Source organism: Ipomoea nil, unplaced genomic scaffold, assembly GCF_001879475.1.
Source record: "Ipomoea nil cultivar Tokyo-kokei standard unplaced genomic scaffold, Asagao_1.1 scaffold0436, whole genome shotgun sequence".
Taxonomy (NCBI): Eukaryota; Viridiplantae; Streptophyta; class Magnoliopsida; order Solanales; family Convolvulaceae; genus Ipomoea; species Ipomoea nil.
The window spans coordinates 533,967-554,720 of NW_017616864.1; the positions used below are offsets into that span (position 1 = coordinate 533,967).

General features: G+C 36.4%; 2 protein-coding genes across 3 annotated transcripts in view; both read left to right on the forward strand.

The window, feature by feature from the left end:
- LOC109172849 (putative late blight resistance protein homolog R1B-14) overlaps positions 1–20,754 on the forward strand; it is a 361,300-nt gene that overhangs the window by 298,952 nt on the left and 41,594 nt on the right. The gene's annotated exons all lie outside the window — the stretch shown is intronic.
- The window catches only part of LOC109172859 (putative late blight resistance protein homolog R1C-3), a 67,855-nt gene continuing 49,535 nt past the window's right edge, over positions 2,435–20,754 (forward strand). Inside the window, exons 1-2 of one of the 2 annotated variants that reach the window (XM_019322104.1) lie at positions 2,435–3,551; positions 3,663–3,948. In XM_019322104.1, coding sequence (XP_019177649.1) covers positions 2,682–3,551; positions 3,663–3,800 — 1,008 coding nt within the window. In that variant the 5' untranslated portion in view covers positions 2,435–2,681 and the 3' untranslated portion in view covers positions 3,801–3,948. Of the gene's footprint in view, positions 3,552–3,662; positions 3,949–20,754 lie in introns of those variants that run through there. The other variant, XM_019322103.1, reaches the window with a different exon arrangement.

Consider the following 20,754-nt stretch of genomic DNA (forward strand, 5'->3'; position numbering starts at 1 on the left):
GATTGTGATGTTGAGGCATTTTAAGTATTAAAATGAACACAAACCACGCACCTTAAAACACAAACAAAGCACCTTAAGAACACAAACCACGCGCACCTAAAGCTTTAGGCCGACGAACCTTAAGAACACAAACAACGCACTGACGCACCTTAAGCATACAAATCAGGTATATTAAAAGAAAAACCATGCACCTTAATAATGAAAACCTACCACGCACCTTAGCAACCGCACCAGAAAAGGTCAACCGCACGAAACCCATATATATGTATGTATTCATGAAGTCTTGGGCTCTGTTTGGGAGATCGGTGAGATTACATATATTGGTAAAATGGTAAGAGCTGTAAAAATCATTTTATTTTCATTTGTAATATAATAGATTTAAAAAAATTTCATACAAACAATTAATATATAGCAGATTTATATGCAATATATATGCCTTTAGAATTTAAATATAATAGCCCCTCAGTGTACAAACAAATTAAAAACTTCTAATGGTTCCATATTTTGTCGAATCACATGAAGTTTAGAAACTGGAAGATGCAATTAATGGTTTTAACCCATCTTGCATTGCATGCACCAGGCCACCCACTACACCAAATATGGCATTTAGCGGCAGTTACAAACTGTCACGATTGTGTTTTCTGTGTTATTCAACCGTAACTAAATAGTGTGTCGGATTTAGCGGCGGTTTTCTAAAACCGCCGATAATATTTATTTAATATTTACTTTAAACTTTAATGGTGTAAAATAATACCTTTTTAATTCCAGCTAGTGTTATAAGCATTCCATTTAATTTCTTTGTCAGTAAAGTACGAAATTGAGACTAATAAGTCTGATATGAGTTCCAGAAACACTTTAGAGAAGTTCATTCAATGGATTTTGATGCTGTAACCACTCTAATCAAAATAGTAGAGGCTGCAGAGCAAGACCTTATGGAGCCCAAACTACTTTCAATTTTGTATGCTGGAGGATTAATGATTGTGCCACTGTGTGAAACCATTGAGTTGCTATCTTACAATCTCCATTTCCTGCAAGCCTTTTCGGTGGAATGTAAGACGAAAATGAATGACGGGGACACCAGGGCTCGGAGACTGTATACAAATGTCCAATATGAAGTTGCTAGAATATATGAAAAGTATAGTAAGAGACTATTATATTCGGGAGATTACTGGGAAGGGAATGTTACAGTTAAGCCTTGTGAAGATATTCATCATCGCTTGAAAAGAATAGTAAGAGATATTGAGGAAGTTAAAGACCGGATCCTGGAGGATAAAAGAAGAGCTGCTTTAGAGGCTGAGGAACAGAACATCACAATTTGGGATACCTACCAAAATGCTTTAAAGACTGAGAATGAAGTGATTGTAGGATTTGACAGTGATATAGAGAAGATAGTTAACCGGCTCTGTTATACATACATCATGAGATCAGTTTTCACCATTTTGAGGAATAATAACAATGACAAGTTTCGGAGATATGTTGAAAATGTAGTGCTGAAACTGCAAGTTATCCCACTCGTTGGGGAAGGAGGCATTGGAAAAACTACATTAGCCAAAAGAGTCTATGGACATCCAATTACTATTGCTAGCTTTCACATTCGAGCATGGGTAGTTGTGTCTAAAGTTCATAACCTCAAAGAGATGCTTATTGGTCTATTACATTGTATTTCACCAATCACTAGTGAAATCTACAACATAGATGAGGCTCAGATAGCTGAGAAATTAAGCAGAAGTTGGATGGGCCAGAAGTATTTAATTTGCTTGGATGATATATGGACCACCTCTGCATGGGATGCCATCCAAGGATATCTTCCAGAGAATTTTAACGGAAGCCGAATCTTAGTAACTACTCGGTTTAGAGAGGTGTCTGAAAATTTAAGTACGAATCCCTACCAAGTGAAGTATCAAACTTTTCCGGATCGTTGGGAATTATTTTTAAGGAAAGTGTTTGCGCAAAGCCAATATATTCACAGAAAATATGTGTCAATTGCGCAACACATTGTTGTTCGTTGTGGTGGATTACCCCTAGTAATTGTTTTAGCTTCCGGACTTTTGGCGACAACAAAAGGGTCTCTAGAAATATGGAGAGATGTTGCGGAAACTTTGGATGGAGTAGTTTGTAGGTATCAAAATACCAGAATAATTTCAAAAATAGTTTTATTAAGCTACAAGTACTTACCAAGTCATTTGAAGGCTTGCTTTCATTATTTTTGTGTGTTTCCAGAAGACAGTGACATTCCTGTTAAGAAATTAATCAACTTATGGGTTGCTGAGGGATTTATAAAGCCACATAACAATTTGAGTTTGGAAGAAGTGGGAGAGAGTTACTTGCATGATCTCATTAATAGAAGTCTTATTCAAAGTAATGAGCTAAGTATTGACGGCAAACTTAAATCATGTAGCATTCATGATCGAGTGCACGAGGTTTGTGTGAGAGAAGCAATAAAGTGGAACGATTTGTGCATTATCAATGACAATCATGCTCCAAAAGCTTGTCGTTGGTTAAGTTGTCAAACAAGTCACTGGCCAATCACTCGAGCGAGTTTTGGGAATTGCGGTCCTAATGAAATCCATTCTGTTCTTTGCTTTGGTAAAGATGTAAACCATTCAAAATGCAGGTTAGTATACCCATGTTTGAAATTGCTAAGAGTATTGGATTTATCATTAGTTAAATGCACACAAGGCATGCCTCGTGAAATAACAGACTTGGTTCATTTGAGATACTTGGCTTTAAGTACCATTGGTTCTCTTTACAAGTTTCAATTTTTCAAGCTTAAGAATTTAGTAACTCTCATAGTTACTTCATGGATGGAAAAATGTCCTTTGCAACTGCCATGTGATATTTTGGATTTGCCACAATTGAGGCATTTGCATGTTGACAAGAGATGTTCACAGTATCTCCCTTGCTTAGTCAAAAAAGATCTACAAACTCTCTATTGGTTGAAAGTTGCTAGCTCTGATGAAAATCCAAACTTTGGAATGGTTCCAAACATAAGGGAACTTGGGATTTTCATTGAAGGCCAACTGGCGCCTAGCTATCTAGGGAGCCTTGTGTATTTACATCAACTTGAGAAGTTGAAGTTTGAAGTAGGAAGAGTTGAGGGTTTTTATCTACCAACAGGTTTTCGACCAAACCTTAAGAAGTTAACACTTCGTTATACTTATCTTCCATGGAAGGAGATGGACACAATTAGCAAGTTGCCACGCCTTGAGGTGCTTAAACTAAAAGATTTCGCCTTTTGTGGCCCAACGTGGGAACCATCGAAGCAAGGCTTTCGGAAATTAAAGGCACTTCTTATTTCATATTCAAATCTCGAACATTGGAATGCAAGTTCTAATCATTTCCCAGTTTTGGAGCGCCTTGTTTTAAGATATTGTTGGGAATTGAAACAAATTCCAACTAATTTTGCAAAAATTGGTACACTGAATTTAATTGTATTAGAATGTTGTTATTCTTCTCTTGTGACTTCTGCAATGCATATTTCTTCTGCAAAAAGCAAAACATTAAAGGGAAAGACAGATTGTCCACTTCGTGTTCGTAAAGTTGGAACTAAGGTTTCTCTCTAATTCTTGCTCATTATTTCAAAATATTAGTTTTCTGCATTCTAATTCCATGTATTAATTAATTATTTGTTTTTTTTTACTCATTTTCAATTTCTTGTCAAGGTTGAATTGCCTATTACTAAAAGCTATGTAGAAGAAAGTGTTGAAAGCTCTGAACAAGAAAGTGTTGAAAGCTCTAATGAAGAAATGTTGAAAGCTGATAACAGTGTGATGACATATTTGAAGAAGTTATTCGGGTGAATGCATTGACGAAGAAAGTGCAGTGACTGAGGAAAGGTTATTTTGATGTGTTGCAATTGAATTCGAACTTTACTTTATGTTTCAGCTTGTAAGTTAATGGCTGAAGTTTATTGCTGAATAAGTTCTCCGGTCTATTGCCTTTCATGAGTTGATGATGTTGATCTGTGCCTTTGGTTGGGAGAAAATAAACAGAAAGTATTTTTTTGGTTTCATATTGTTGACTCAAAGTGTTTTGTCAAAGTTATGTGCAAAGAGAATTCCAACTCAATGAAGGAATACCAAGCCTAGAAGAGTAGTTATTAATACTAGTTCTAAAGGGAATTGTTATTGAAGTTTTTCTAGTTCTAGTTTGATTAGGAATAGCTTTGTTATTCACGAATCTGTTAGGAATAGTTACTATAAATAGGGGTTGTCCTTTATTGTAGAATTTAAGCATTCAACATTAATCTTGTGAGGTACGAGAGTCTTTGAGAATAGGATACTAAATTCCCCTAGAAAGTAGTAAATGTGTTTAGGTTTCAATAGTTTGGTAGGAAAGATCATTCTATTGTGTAATCTCAGATTCCAAACAGTGTACTTTAAATATTGAGCTTTTAGTGGATTTAGACAAGTTCTCAAATTGAGAAGTGTCTCGCAGATTAGGGTTGTTTGCCCGAACTGCGTTACAGATCGTTTGTGTTACAACGTCATGTTCAACATCACTTTGTGCTGCTCTTATACAAATTTTCACATTTGATTTGAACAAAATAATTTCAGCTCTGTGTGTGTTATGATGTTTTTTCTGCTCCAATGGCTAAGTTGTAACAGTCCACTGTTCAATTCACTATTCTTTTACAACATATACAAATGCTTTTTGGTGCCAATTCCAATGAAACCTGCATTCATGTAGGACCAGAGTTTTTTAGTTAAATTTTTATTTGCAAATTAACTAAATCGGAGTTTTTTTCGATTAACCAATTAACAGAAATTTTTTAGCTAAATTTTTAAATCTTTAGAATTATAAATAAAAATTAACATTACTAATTACATCAATATCTATAATAATAAATCTATAAGAAAATATACAATAACAACACTACATACAAATATAAAAGCATAATTTAAAAAGTGTAAGTATAAATAATACTTAACCGAAGAACATATATATAATTTTGGTTAACTGATATTTTCGAACCAAATTAACTGTTAATCAAAATTCTATAAAACTTTTAATCATTAATCAAATCGAATTATTTCGATTAAAAAATGATTAACCAAAGCAAGACAATCTATAATATAATGAAGTTAGCTTGCAGAGAAATGTGAGAATGAAATGTTGAATAATCGCACTTATGGACTTTGAACGGTACTTATACTCGATCCATTCTTGAACTCTTCTTTTAGAGTTGAGTACTTATCGTAATCCATATTACCTTATTTGAAAGTCCTGAGTGTTATAAGAGAATAGTCAATAACTTGAATGTTAAAAAATTGAACTTAAATAATAATGTTGAATTTTGTTTTCTCAAGGACTATTAAATGTTTAAAGGTGGTTGTTACATTAATTAAAAGTGGCATAGCCAAGCACCTTGTGCTCAGATGGATCTTTGATTTCCCTTGAAGGAATGTCACATGATCGAACTCCGGTGGTTGGTATTGACTGTTTGGGCTGCAGTAGTTCCTCTATGCTCAATAACTCTTATCACATCTCATCTCATCTGATATGAGTTTCAATTTAGAAACACCTGAGAGTAGTTCAAGTTGACATACCCTTTCTCTGGTCTACTTCACAAATTCTAACAACTTAGACCATCTCATATTACCCAATTCACTAATAATTCCATCTCCATCTTCATCAACCTAAGGTATGCATGTTATTATTATTGATGGAAAAAGAAGACTATATCCCCATAATTTTAGGGTCAAAATTATCGTTTTCTCAATTAAATAGTTATCAAAGTGTACAAATATAATTGGCAAGTTGGAAATGGTGACAGAGATCATGCATATGCATTTTAATTTATTCTAACATTGTCTATTCATAATAGAACATGCAATAAGGAATGCTACATATAATAATACTCACGCCAACCATGCTAAAATTTTATAGACCAATTAAATATTACAAATGACTTTTGGTTGCTTTGACCATTTCTTTGATAAATAAAAAAATTTGAGTGGTGTCAAACTGTCAATTACATAGCTCGGCCATGCCATTTCGACTATTAATAATTTTTTATAAAATTTTTCTAGATGTAATGTTGAGATTGATTCTTAATTTTTTCATATAAACTTGTTCTTATTTGATTAAATATATATAGAGAAACACTCTAGTGAGAGCGGGTGCCCATGAGAGAAATATAAACTAATAAGAACTATCCATCCAAAAATTTCAACGGATCAGATGTAATTTAAAATAAAAATCACTTAAAATGAAACAATTTACCCTTAATAGTGCAAGTTTCAGAAATATGTTGAAAACCCTGTGCTGAAACTTCAAGTTATTCCACTCGTTGGGGAAGGAGGCATAGGAAAAATTACATTAGCCAAAAGAGTCTATGGACATCCAATTACTATTGCTAGCTTTTACATTCGATTGTGGGTAGTTTTGTCTCAGGTTCCTAACCTCAAAGAGATTCTCATTGCTCTATTACATTGTATTTCGCCAATAACAAGTGAAATCTACAATATAGACGATGCTCAAATAGCTGAGCAATTATGCACAAGTTTGATGAGCAAGATGTATTTAATTTTCTTGGATGATATATGGACCACTTCCGCATGGGAAGCTATCAAAGGATATTTTCCAGAGAATTTTAATGGAAGTCGAATCTTAGTAACTACTTGGTTCAAAGAGGTGTCTGAATACTTAAGTATGAATCCCAACCAAAGTGAAGTATCTAACTTTTTCAGAACGTATGGAATTATTCTCGTGGAAAGTGTATGGGCAAAGCCAATGTTTTCTGAATATTGGCCAATTTTGGAACGTATTGTTCTTGGTTCTAGTGGATTACCCCTAGTAGTTACGTTGTTTTAATTTCCGGACTTTTGGCGACAGAAAAAAGGGTCTCTAGAAATATGGAGAGATGTTCCCGAAGTTTGGATGGAGTTGGTAGTTATGGTGATAATAACAAAAGAATTTCAGAAATAGTTTCATTAAGCTACAAGTACTTACCTAGTCATTTGAAGGCTTGCTTTAATTATTTTGGTGTGTTTCCAGAAGACTGTGACATTCTTGTTAAGAAATCAATCAACTTATGGGTTGCAGAGCGATTTATAAAGCCACATAACAATATGAGTTTGGAAGAAGTGGGAGAGAGTTACTTGCATGATCTCATCAATACAAGTCTAGTTCAAATTAAAGACCTAAGTATTGACGACAAAGTTAAATCATGTAACATTCATGATTGAGTGCACGAGGTTTGTGTTAGAGAAGCGATTGATGGGAATTCATTGTGCATTATCAATGACAACCATGCTCCAAAGGCTAGCCATTGGTTAAACTGTCAAACAATTCATTGGCCAATCACTCGAGCGAGTTATGGGAATTGTGGTCTTGAAGAAATCCATCATGTTCTTTGCTTTGGTAAAGATGTATACTATTCAAAATGCAGGTTGGTATACCCATGTTTGAAATTGCTAAAAGTATTGGATTTATCATTAGTTAAATGATCACAAGGCATGCCTCGTGAAATAATAGACTTGGTTCATTTGAGATACTTTAAATACGAGTTTCAAATTTTCAAGCTTAAGAATTTGGTAACTCTCACAGTTACTTCATGGATGGAAAAATGTCCTTTGAAACTGCCATGTGATATTTTGGATATGCCACAATTGAGGTATTTGCATGTTGACAAGAGATGTTCACAGTATCTCCCTTGCTTAGTCAAAAAAGATCTACAAACTCTTCATTGGTTGAAAGTTGCTAGCTCCAACGAAAAACCAAACTTCGGAATGGTTCCAAACCTAAGCGAACTTGGGATTTTCATTGAAGGCCAACTGTTAGGAACATTGTATTAGGATTTTGATGATACCAATGTAATGTAGAAAGTAGACCCCTAACTGTTAGCTTTTTTGATCGCTACTTTCGTTCTAGACGAGAGTTGCCATAACTCCCATGTAATTCGTGTTAAGTTAGACATACACACGAAAATGAGTTATGTCTAGTTGTTAGGGTCTCCAAGACGAAAGAAGACACGAGGCAAGATGAACAGCAACAAGAATTTATGAGGAGTTGTCAACTACCTCGAAAGGACATATTTATTAAAGACGATTCTCTTCAAGCATTCTTTCTCCTCAACAACGAGAATAATGTTTCATCTGTCTGATTTGACAACATCCTAGGAACATAAGGATCTCATCTAACGGGGACACGTTTACCAAGGAGCATTAAATGAAGATGTGCCATTTCCTGGAGCTAAAGGACAAAACCCTAATGCTTCCCACACCTTCAACGGCTACATGGTACAACCTCATTAATGGAGCATTTAATGCATGGAGCTCCCCGGTCCTTATCCACTGGCTAAAAGGTTCGAAAATTTCATCTCCCTCCAACGGATGAATTTTCATCACCTATATAAACCTACCTTCATCAACTAAGAAGGTGCTGGTTCAACTTTCACTCGATCTATTTACTTGCAAAAGCTCTTAAACGCTCTCAGTTCTCTCAAGCTTTTGTGAACCAGTGTTAAGGTGCTAAGATATTTGAAGAAGTTCATTGATCATCATCTATCACCTTAAGGAAGTCTTGCCACTTGCACGAAGAAACCATCTCATATAATCAAGACTTCATCAAGTTGGAGAAATCAGAAATCATTTTCTACCAACCTCAACTCTGAAGAAGAAGTTGATAGAGGCGGAGTAAACTCGAGGAGTTGAAAAACCTACGAAGGCTGTCCGGCTTAGTGATCAAGGAAGTCTTTGTGTAATTGTACTAACGAGTGATAGTGCAATCCTTCCATAAGTTGTGGAAGAAGAGTGGAGTAGGCAACGTTAGCCGAACCACTATAAAAACTCTTGTCTCTTTATCTCTTTACTTATGCATTTCATTTCTGCATCATATTAACCTTATCATCATTACCGAAAGTTCTCTTTTAAACGTAAACTCGTGCAAAGCAAATAATCGAATCTGACATATCCGCTGCGCCAAAACACCGAAAGGCGTTTTTAGGGCAAAAACACGAAAGAGTCTATTCACCCCCCCCCCCTCTAGACTCTCACTACACTCTATCGGGACCAACAAGTGGTATCAGAGCCAAATACCTTGAACAGTAAAGGCTTTGCTTTTAACTGCCTGGTAGATCCCATATCAAAATTCTGAAAAACTGCATATTTTTCAGCTCTGCATGAATTTTTGTAAAATGGAAAAAGATCATGCTAATCGCTCTAAGTAGCTTGTTTTTAGTCTTGCTAAATTTGATGACTGGAAGATAAGAATGCAGGCACTCCTTTGCTCCATACATGACGAAATGTGGGACGTCATAACAACTGGACCAATTTGTTAGGAATAAATTGTAATAGATTTTGATATGCCATATTGTAAATCATAGATCCCCAATTTTATTTTATTAGACTAGTCGAGTCATAGACCAAGAAAGGGAAAAATAAATTCATTAGTTGAGGAAATGGATGAAGAAGAGATAAAGCCAAAAATCAAGAATTTGCCTAGAGAAAATGACAAACAAAAAAGGAAGATGTATGCGTATGATATTCAAGAAGAAATCCCTCAAGAAATCCCGAAGAAGAAAGAACGTGACTTAAAGTTTGCATGAAGCTATCTTGAAGATCAAGCATCTATGGAAAGAAAGGAGTACACCAAGTGAAACAAGAAGATAACCAAAAGGTTGTACGGACGAGTTAGTAGAAGCTTGAAATATTATATGCAAGGTCACAGGTTTAAATCTCACATCCCACATATTTTAAAGAAGCCAAGTTTAATTCCATCAGTTAAAGTATGAGGCGATGGTTTGGCCGAAGGGATGCAGTTTGCTAAGTCAATGGGATGAGATAGATTTCCAATTTGACTATGGGATGAGATTTCAAAGAGGATGAGAAAGCAATTTGCAAAGTCAAAGAGGATGAGATTTCCAGGGAAGCAATTATTTCCAAATTGACTAAGGGATGAAGTTTACAAGTGAAGGGATTTGACTATGGGATGAGATTTCAAAGAGGATGAGAAAGCAATTTGCAAAGTCAAAGAGGATGAGATTTCCAGGGAAGCAATTATTTCCAAATTGACTAAGGGATGAAGTTTACAAGTGAAGGGATGAAGTTTCTAAGGAGATTTCCAGGGAAGAAATTTGCAAAGTCAAAGAGGATGATTTCCAGGGAAGAAATTTGCAAAGTCAAAGAGGATGATTTCCAGGGAAGCAATTTGCAAAGTCAAAGAGGATGAGATTTCCAAAGGGCTGGAAGCAATTTGCAAAGTCTTCCAAAGGGCTGGAAGCAATTTGCAAAGTCAAAGAGGATGAGATTTCCAAATTGACTAAGGGATGAAGCTTACAAGTGAAGGGATGAAGTTTCTCAAATTGGTATCCCGAAATTGACATAGGGATGCAATTTCATCTGAAGGGTTGAAGTTCAAAATTGAAGTTCAAATTGATATCTCAAAAAAAGCAATTTCAATTTGAAGGGATGAGATTTACAAGGGTCTCAATTCAATTGGAGATATAAATTGCAAGGGATGAGATTGCAAGTCCAAATCAAGTAAGGGATGAGATTTCAATTGACAAATCTAGCAAGGGATAGATATTTCATTTCCTAAAATAGCAAGGGATGAATTTTCACAAGGGAAGAGATTTCCCAAGTCAATTGAAGAGATGAAGTCTGGAAGCAGTATACAGACCCAGACATGAATAACAGAGGAAAATATGAGAAGAAGTTGCAGAAGCAAAAATACTAGTCTAACTAGTAAGGGATTATATTGGAGATTATATTTTGAAGATAAATATCCCAAGAGGCGTGATCTACACCAGATGGAGATTCTTGGGACGCCATTTTTGCTAAAACCTCAAGCTCAACTTGAAATCTCTGACATATCTGCAACGTTATCTTATCTTATGACAAAAGGCTATACAGCTAAGAGAAATTCAAAAATGAGAACGTTTCTCTCCAACGGAAATATTCTCATTACCAGCTATAAATAGATGAAGATTGAAGCTGAGGAAAGCAGAAGCAAATAGCAAGAAGCAAGAATACAAAGCTAAACAGAGCATACAAAATTCAAAGAAAGCTTTCCATCTCAGGAGCTTAAATTGATATATTCTTTATGAGATAAACACTCAGAGTGATACAGAGCTTAGAAAAGAAATATCCAAGAGTGTTAAAATCTTCATCAACTTCAAGAGACTCAGCGCACCATTGAAGATCATCTACAGAGTCTCAAAGTTGGAATCAAGGCAAAACTTGTTTTAGAGCAAAACAAGGGAAAGGAGGAAAGTAACACGGAGTTGTGAAATCCTGGATTGTCACACGGAGTTGTGAGATCCGAAGCAGCAGTGTCGGAGGACATTGGGCGTGATTAGTGCGGGCTTTGTGATCAAAGCACTAGATCACGATCAAAGCACTAGATCACGGAAGATACGTTTCTACCGGATCGTAGAAGACGGGGGGAAAGTAACACGGAGTCGTGAAATCCTGGGAAAGTAACGCGGCGTCGTGAAACCCGAAGCAGCAGTGTTGGAGGCACTGGGCGTGATTAGTGTGGGCTTAGTGATCAAAGCACTAGATCACGGAAATTCATTGTATCTTGGAACCAAGAAGTGGTGGATATAGTGAATTGGCTCTTGGAGAAAAGAGCAAGTGGAGTAGGAGGATTACATCACCTCTCGAACCACTATAAATTGCCTTGTGTTCTTTACTTCTTTCTTTACTTACAGCTCTTGCTTGCTTCTCACGAGAATAATCTTGACACAATCTACACACACACACCGTATCGTTTATTAATTTCCGCTGTGCACCATTCTCTAACAGTCTAGTTAAGAGTTTTGGTTTATCTCTGGCTTACCAATTGTTATATTGTGCTAAAAAGTTTGAAAGTCTATTCACCCCCCCCCCCTCTCTAGACTTTCACCTTACCTCTTTTGGGACCAACAATTGGTATCAGAGCCGGCTGCCTATCTGAGTCAATCTCTTTCGAACTAATACCAACAATTGGTATTAGAGCCTGTAGCCTATTTGAGTCAAATTTGTTTCAAAGCTAGTTGTCTCTTTGGGTCAACCTTATTTCTGACTGCTAGGCAGATCCATCTTACCCAGTCTGTGTTAATTGGATTATTTGTCTCTCGTATCCACCGAGAAGATGAATAAAGATTTAGCTCAAAATCTATTATTCTCGCTTGATAAATTTGATGATTGGAAAGTTCGTATGCAGGTTCATCTATCAGCTTTACACGATGAAATGTGGGAAGTTGTTTCCACTGGCCCGATCGAAATATTGAAAGTAAATACGGCTTTTCTTCTATCTCCGGATGCTCAACAATTCGTACCTAAGCCAAAACCGAAATGGACATCGGATGATAGAAAGAGGAACAATCTTGACAACATTGCCAAAGATATTCTGTTCAAAGCCATTGATGATACAATATTCCCAAAAGTGCGAAAATGTACAAGTGCAAAAGAAATTTCAGATACTCTCATCAAGATCGGAGAAGGAGATGAACAAGAAAAAGATAACAAGCTCACTATTGCTATGAAGAAGTTTGAGGACTTCAAAATGCTCTCAAATGAATCCATTGTTGATATGGAAGCTCGAATGATCAAAATCCTTGGAGAAATTAATGACCTTGGCAAAAATATTAGCCAAAAGGAAATTAATCTCAAAGTTCTACGAGGCTTACCATCTACATGGGATATGAAGGTTATGGCTATGCGAGATCACCGAGATCTAAGAATATTGTCAATCGACAAATTATTTAGTGATCTTAAAGCATATGAGTTCGAGATGAAGGCCAAAGATGATGATGTTCATGAAATTCGAAATCCAGCTCTAATGGCTGAACAACCATCAACCTCCAGGTCAGTAGATAATATTGATTTTATAACTGACAAAAAATTTGCTCTTTTTGTTAGAAAATTCAAAAGGTTCATGCGAAAAGGAGACAACAAAAATTCTGCTCGTGGAAAATATGTCTCTCGCACGACACAATAAGAGAAAGTCGAAGAAAACAACAATTTATGCTACAATTGCCGCAAACTCGGACATTTCAAAATAAATTGTCCGTATCCGATCGTTAGCAAGTATCAAGGCATAAATGTTGAATCTACACCGAATAAATCCGAAAGCAAAGATCAAAGGTTCAAACGCGACAAAAGAAAAGCTCTCGTGAGTAACGAACCAAATGAAAATGATGAGTCGAATGGATTGTCATCAAGTGATGAAAGCTCAAGTTCGGAAGATGACACGGCTCTAATATGCAAATCAATTGAGTTGAGTTCAAGTGAAGAGTGCTTTATGGCTCTTGGAGCAGAGGAAGAAGAGGTAACATCTAATTCTTTCAATTCTGTTAATTCCTCTTTTTCTCGTGAATCTATTGGCAGTCTAATGCGAGATTGTCAAGAGATTATGCTCACTCATCCTCAACTCAAGGAGCGCAATAATATTCTAATTCTTGAAAAAGAAGAGATGAATAAAAAATTGCAAGATGCTTTACTTGAAGTGAGTAACTTGAAGAGTGAAAATATTCAACTTCAAGAAGAGTGCAAATCAAGAGAGGTTAGAGAACATAACCTTCGGGCTACCATTGCTACGTTTACTAATTCGTCCAAAATTATGGATAAAATGGTAAACATGCAAAAGCCATCAGGAGATAGAACCGGAATCGGTTATGACTCCACATGTTCTCAAACCCCTCCGAAACTGACTAATTCTACTACTCCTTTAACCAATATAGTGCAAGTGGTAAAATTTGTTAAAAGTCAGTGTAGCACGATGAGACAAGGACTTGGCTATCAAACAAAAGCAAAGTTGAATGTTGAAAGGCCGAAACAGTTCAATAACATGGCAAAGCAACAAAAATTCTTCAAGCAAAGATATGCCAAAGAGTCAAGTGCAAAAAGAATTTTTAGGAAAGAGGGAAGCTTTTCTAGAAATAGAGATGGAAGATTTTATTCCACTCAAAAGGATTGGTTGTGTAAATCTTGTTTTAATGCTTCTTATAAACGAAAGCAACAATCTTCTTCCCAGGAGCCTAAGTTTAAAAATGTTTTTCAAAATCCGGCGCCAAAAATGTTTTCAAAAGTTAATTATGATTATCGTGTTTCAAATGGTTACAAACTGCCTTATCTTAATTCAATAGGATCTAGGTGGGTTTGGTTACCAAAAATTACTAACAGCAAAGGACCCAAGCAAGTATGGGTACCTAAAACCAACTAATTTTTTTTTGTAGGATGTTTGGTACATCGACAGTGGTTGTTCAAGCCACATGACTAGAAATAAATCTTGTCTAGTGAATTTCAAGAAAATCGATGGACCAAAAGTTATATTTTGAGGAAATCAAAATTATGGAACTACAAAAGGAGTTGGTACAATTGAAAGAAATGGTTTAAAGATCGAAGATGTTTCATTTGTTGAAGGCCTAAAATTCAATTTGTTGAGCACTAGTCAATTTTGTGATAAAGGCTATCTTGTGGAATTTTCCAAAGATAATTGCCTAATAAAAAATGAGCTCTCAAATGAAGTTGTGCTCACTGGAAAAAGGCGAAAGAACATGTATGTTGTTGATTGGAGCACAAGCAAAGATTCCGTATGCTTAATGGCTAGAAATTCGAATGAAGCAAATTGGGAATGGCACAAAAAGCTCAACCATTTAAACTTCAAGACTATCAATCAGCTTGCAAAGAAAAATCTAGTTGAAGGACTACCAAGTATTATCTTCAAAAAGGACCAAGTGTGTGATGCATGCCAACGCGGAAAGCAAATCAAATAATCATTCAAGTCTAAGACGCATGAATCAACATCAAGACCGCTAAGCTTGCTACACATGAACTTATTTGGACCGGTTGATCCAATAAGTGTAAGTGGTAAGAAATATGTTGGAGATAATCAACAACAATCGATTTAATATCCGTAAAATAATATTTATATATATATACACACGATATATATATAAAATATTATTGGATATATGTACGAAATATATATATACACACAAATATATATAAAACGGACCCAACGGTTATATATACATGTATATCTACGAAAAAGATATACCAATATATATCAACCAAAAAGAAAATATAATCCTTAGATTATAATTCCCAAACAACAAGAAAGAACGGATTTTTGCTTAGAGCATAATCCAAAACAAGAAAGAAGAAGAAAGAAAGTACGAGTTAGGCAAAGTGCCTGTCTTTCCTTAAAACCTTATTTGCCACCTCCCAAAAGTGCTAGGAGCGTTGTGGCCTAGGTTTCCCAGGATAAAACGTACAACGGTTCGACGTTTGAGCACCCAAACGAACGAACCCGGCGAACAAGAGCACGGGCAAAACACAGCTTCAAGAATGGAGTAGGAGCAGAATTTTGGAGCTGGGAAAAACAGAATTTTCTATGTTGTGTGTGTTGTTCTCTCTAGCTTTTCCCTCACGTTGCCTCTCACTATGCAGGTCAAAAGCCTCTACTCCCACTACACTCTTATATAGGAGGTTGGTACTTAATAGCATTATTATGACACATTAACCAACATAAATTCAATTTAAAAATTGAATTATAACGTTTGAAACGGTCGTACTTATTATCGAAATAATATCAACGGTCACGAACTTAATATCCGATTAATTCATACCGACCATAACGACCCGTTTCAAATATCTGAGTGACCGAGAAGTCCGTACAAACCCGAAAGGTTAACGAATTGGGACCGAAAACCACACCCGAATGGTCCGCAAAGTACCGAAACGGTGTGGCACGAATCAATGCACATAGCATTGACTCGTGCAGCACGAAAGATAGCTCACACGAAAGGAGCTTAATTCACTAATTAAACTTGCTTAATTACATGTAGCATCTTTCGTCCATGCAAACTTTCGTCCCAATTCCTATTTCACTATTTTAAGCTTTCCAAAGCTTAATCACAAGCTTGACAACTCATGTTGTCACACTAATTAAGCTTAATTAAGCTTAATTTTAAGCTTTAAGCTTTCTAAGCTTAATTTGACTTCTCTCAAATAGGTTCACTTTGAGAATCAATTTCTCATTCACCTATTACCCATTTTGAGCGTACATTATATCAAATTCTTCGTCTCACTACGAAGAACCCGAATCCACCTTGACCCGACCCAAATCGGAAGTGGATCCCACATATATTTGTACCACAAAATAATCACTCAAAATATCATTTTAATGCTATTTTTCCAACAAAATATACTCTTGTTGTTGTTGATGATTTTTCCAGGTACACTTGGACCGTGTTTCTCAAGAAGAAAAATGAAGTTGAACAAGTGTTGCCGAAGCTGTTGAAGCAACTACAAAATGAGAAAGAATTGCAAATATCAAAAATCCGAACGGATCGTGGAACTGAGTTCGTGAATGGAGTTATACAAGCTTTTTGCAATTCACATGGAATTTCTCATCAATTATCTGCCGCAAGAACACCGCAACAAAACGGTGTTGCCGAAAGAAGAAACCGGACGCTCAAAGAAGCCGCACGAGTGATGATTAGTGCAGCCGGTCTCCCGAAAAGATATTGGGCAGAAGCTATAAACACTACCTGTTACACTCAAAATCGAAGCATGATCCACAAGCAGTATAGCAAGACGCCATATGAGCTATATAAAAGGAGAAAACCAAATATTGGTTATTTTCATATTTTTGGATGCAAGTGCTTTATTCATATTAATGATAAATTGCATCTAAAAGCTTTTGATGAGCGTGTAGATGAAGGAATTTTTCTAGGATATTCGACTACCAGCAAAGCATTCAGAGTGTTGAACAAAAGAACAATGGTGGTTGAAGAATCCATACACGTGGTATTTGATGAAAAATCACACGTCAATATTGATGCTCTGGACGAAAATGGCGAAAATATTGAACAAAATGGTAACATGTGTCATATTGATTTTTGTGATACTGATGATACGTGTGAAGAAAATATTTTGCAGGGAATGGATGAGTTGGAAATTAATTCTCTAGAAAATCCCATCTCTCATCCAGTAAGAAATGAAGTGCGGGATGCAATTGGTATTGAAATTGCAAATCAACCCAGGGATGCAGTTGAAGTGGAAATTGCAAATCAGCCCTTGGATGCAATTACTGGAGAAGTTGGAAATCTAGAAAATGAAGCAGAAATTCGAAACAGTGCTACCTCTTCTCAACCAGTGAATCAACCCAGCACCATGCACCCTTTTAAACCAGACTTAAGATGGCTCAAAAATCACCCACAAGAATTAGTGATCGGAAATGTTCGAGATGGCGTGAAAACAATATCATCTACCATGGAAGCATTGTTCACATGTTATTTATCTCAGATTGACCCAAAAGAAGTGGACGAAGCTCTAAATGATCCAAGTTGGATTGACGCCATGCAAGAGAAACTTGATCAATTCAAAAGAAATGACGTTTGGGAACTTGTTCCAAGACCAATGAACCACAATGTTGTAGGAACTAAATGGGTCTTCCGGAACAAAGCAAACGAAGAAGGCGTGATTGTTAGGAATAAAGCAAGGCTCGTTGCAAAAGGATACTCTCAAGAAGAAGGAATAGATTTTGATGAAACCTTTGCACCGGTAGCCAGACTCGGAGCTATAAGAATTTTCCTAGCCTACGCCGCACACAAAGATTTCACCGTTTATCAAATGGACGTGAAAAGCGCATTCTTGAATGGACTACTCGAAGAAGAAGTTTATGTCGAACAACCCCCAGGTTTTGATGTAAAAGGCGAAGGTGATAAAGTCTACAAACTTAAAAAGGCATTGTATGGGTTGAAACAAGCACCTCGAGCTTGGTATGATACTTTGCCAATGTTCTTGATAAGCTGTGGATTCACCAAAGGCCTTGTTGACAAAACTTTATTTAGAATTCAAGATGGTGATCATATTTTATTAGTGCAAATATATGTTGATGATATTATTTTTGGAAGCACTAACAATTCTTTGTGTGAGAAATTTTCGAAGCTTATGCAGAATAAATTTGAAATGAGCATGATGGGTGAATTGAATTATTTCTTGGGCTTACAAGTCAAACAATTGAAGGAAGGAATATTCATCAATCAAGCAAAGTACACCCGCGACTTGATAAAGAAGTTTGGCCTTGATGGAAAATCATCGATCAAAATTCCAATGAGAACATCAATAAGGCTAGACAAAGACGAAGATGGAAAAGATGTCGAACAAACGAAGTATAGAGGAATGATTGGTTCACTACTATACCTCACTGCAAGCAGGCCGGACATTTCTTATGCTGTGGGAGTGTGTGCAAGATTCCAAGCAAATCCAAAAGAAAGCAACCTCACCGCAACAAAGAAAATCATAAGATACTTGAAGGGCACAATCAATGTTGGATTGTGGTATCCTAAAGGTACAGATTTTACGCTAACTGGTTTTTCAGATGCGGATTTTGCAGGTTGTAAAATAGACAGAAAAAGCACCTCCGGAACGTGTCAATTCTTGGGAGGAAGGCTTGTTTCTTGGTTTAGCAAAAAGCAAAATTCCATCGCAACTAGTACCGCCGAGGCCGAATATATTGCTGCAGGAAGTTGTTGTGCTCAAATTTTGTGGATGAAGAAACAATTGAAGGATTATGGAGTGAATTGCGACGATGTTAGCATATTTTGTGACAATACAAGTGCAATCGCTATCACCCACAATCCAGTGCTTCACTCAAGAACCAAACATATCGACATACGACATCATTTCATAAGGGATCACGTTGAAAAGAAAGATCTAAAAATCGAGTATGTCCCTACGGAGAACCAAGTTGCAGATATTCTCACGAAGCCTTTATGCGAAACGAGATTTTCTACCTTAAGGCATGAGTTGGGAATGCTTGAAATGAGCTAAGTATCACTGGACTTAATCTCACGATTTAAATTTGATACTTGTAGTCAAATAGTTTTAATTTGATATGTACGTTCATATATATGTTCGAAAATTGCATGAATAAGTTAAATGTGTTTAATACCTATTTGTAAAATTGCATGTGAAATTTAACGTGAAATTATGTGCCATGCAATTATTTTCGAAAATCTGTGATTATTTGAGTTAATTGCTTATCTATGTTTTTTTTTTTAACGGCTATGACATAATACGTGTGTTATGAATATTTGCTTATGTTAAAATTGCCAATATGTGTGTTATAATTGCTAAGTTTTTTTATTATTCTAATTGGTATCTAAAATAATTGGCTAGTTTCTAATTTTTTTAAAGTATTTATTTGATTATTTGATTATTTGTGTGTTTTAGAAACTACCGTATATGTGTATGTTTATTTTTGGTGATTAATTGAAATTTGACTAATTTTCTAAATCTGTGTTTATTTTAATTGGGAGTTTACCGTATGTATACATGTTTATATATGGATTTGATTTAATTGCTAATGTTTCGAAATTATGTGAGAAATTATGCAATTATATATGATTTACAAAATTTGTGTGTGATTATATTTATGTGATTTTATATGATATATCTAACGTGTACATGTTTTTGAGAATAAAAAGGAAGAGATCTGAAACCTCCACCTTCTAAACCTCTACCCCATAAAATCCAATCCCATTAAAACTCTTCACCTTTCAAACCTATACCTCTTAAACTTCCACCCATAAATTAAATCCCACAAAAATCTCACCCCCTCTCACAAAATCAGATCCCCTCTCATTAATCCTAATCGACACCCCCTCTCTCGAAGATCTCGATCGTCACCCATGCCTCAAATCTGAGAAAATCTCCTCTTAAACTCCAGTAGTTACTTGTCTAATCTCTCTTAGCACCGTCCTCCTCAACCAATAGAAACTCACCCAAATTTAATGGATGTCAATCATACCTGTTCAGAACCCATCTGTCGACCATAACCCCTAAAGCCCTCAGACGTTCTCGAGCCTATATATTGGCGATAGCAACCCAAACACCAACCGTGCAAGTAGTCTATTTTTTTTTTTTGCAGGAGAACAATGGTGTCAAAGGAGAACATCCAAGAGAATCTGGAATCAAGTGCGACTCCAAAAGTTGCGAGCCAGAAGGACTGAGGCTGGAGGACATCTTGTTGGAGACACTGCAAACGACCCTCTTGTCGTATCTAAAGAAAAAAGCTTTGATAAATATACACCTGTCTCACCACCACGAGAACCAGGTTTTATTTATGAAGAAGGAGATGCCAAGAAAAGCCTGTCACCACAGTGTCAAGGCTTAGCCGAACAGGAGAAGTCCAAAGGGTCTGAATCCCCTTTTTCTGAAGTTTTCACCTGTTGTCCAGCCGGACATCTACCAGGAGATCCTGAACATGAGCGACGCCGAGTACCTCCACTATCTGAAGCAGCTGACATTTGGACCGGTCATGCCACCACCAGGATTTGAAGGCATACTCAAGAACCTCTTGCACCACCCGTTCAAAATGTTGCACCATCGGTCGTAGAACAAGATCTACCACAAATTCCACCTGAACTTGTTCTGCAAACTGCTCCACCACCGGTGAATCCCCGTGGACTACACGAGGTTCTTCAATGCAACGTACTCGCCCTCAAGCTCGAACATGCACAGCGAAGACTCAGGACCAAGGTACTGCCCATCTCCTCTACACACTGACGAGGACAACAGTGAAGATGAATGTTGTTCTACTAATCGCAGTTGATGTGGTTGTACTGTCGAGAATGTCTTTGTGATCTTCTTTTGTACTCCTGATTAAAGGAGTAATAAATAAAAAATTTTGGGTTGGCTGTGTTTGGAACAAATCGTATTTCCTACCCCATTAAAAAGGACCAAAAATGAACAAACTTCCTCATCACGTCATATGGTCAAAAGTCAAAAAATGGACCCTACAAGGGATGAATTA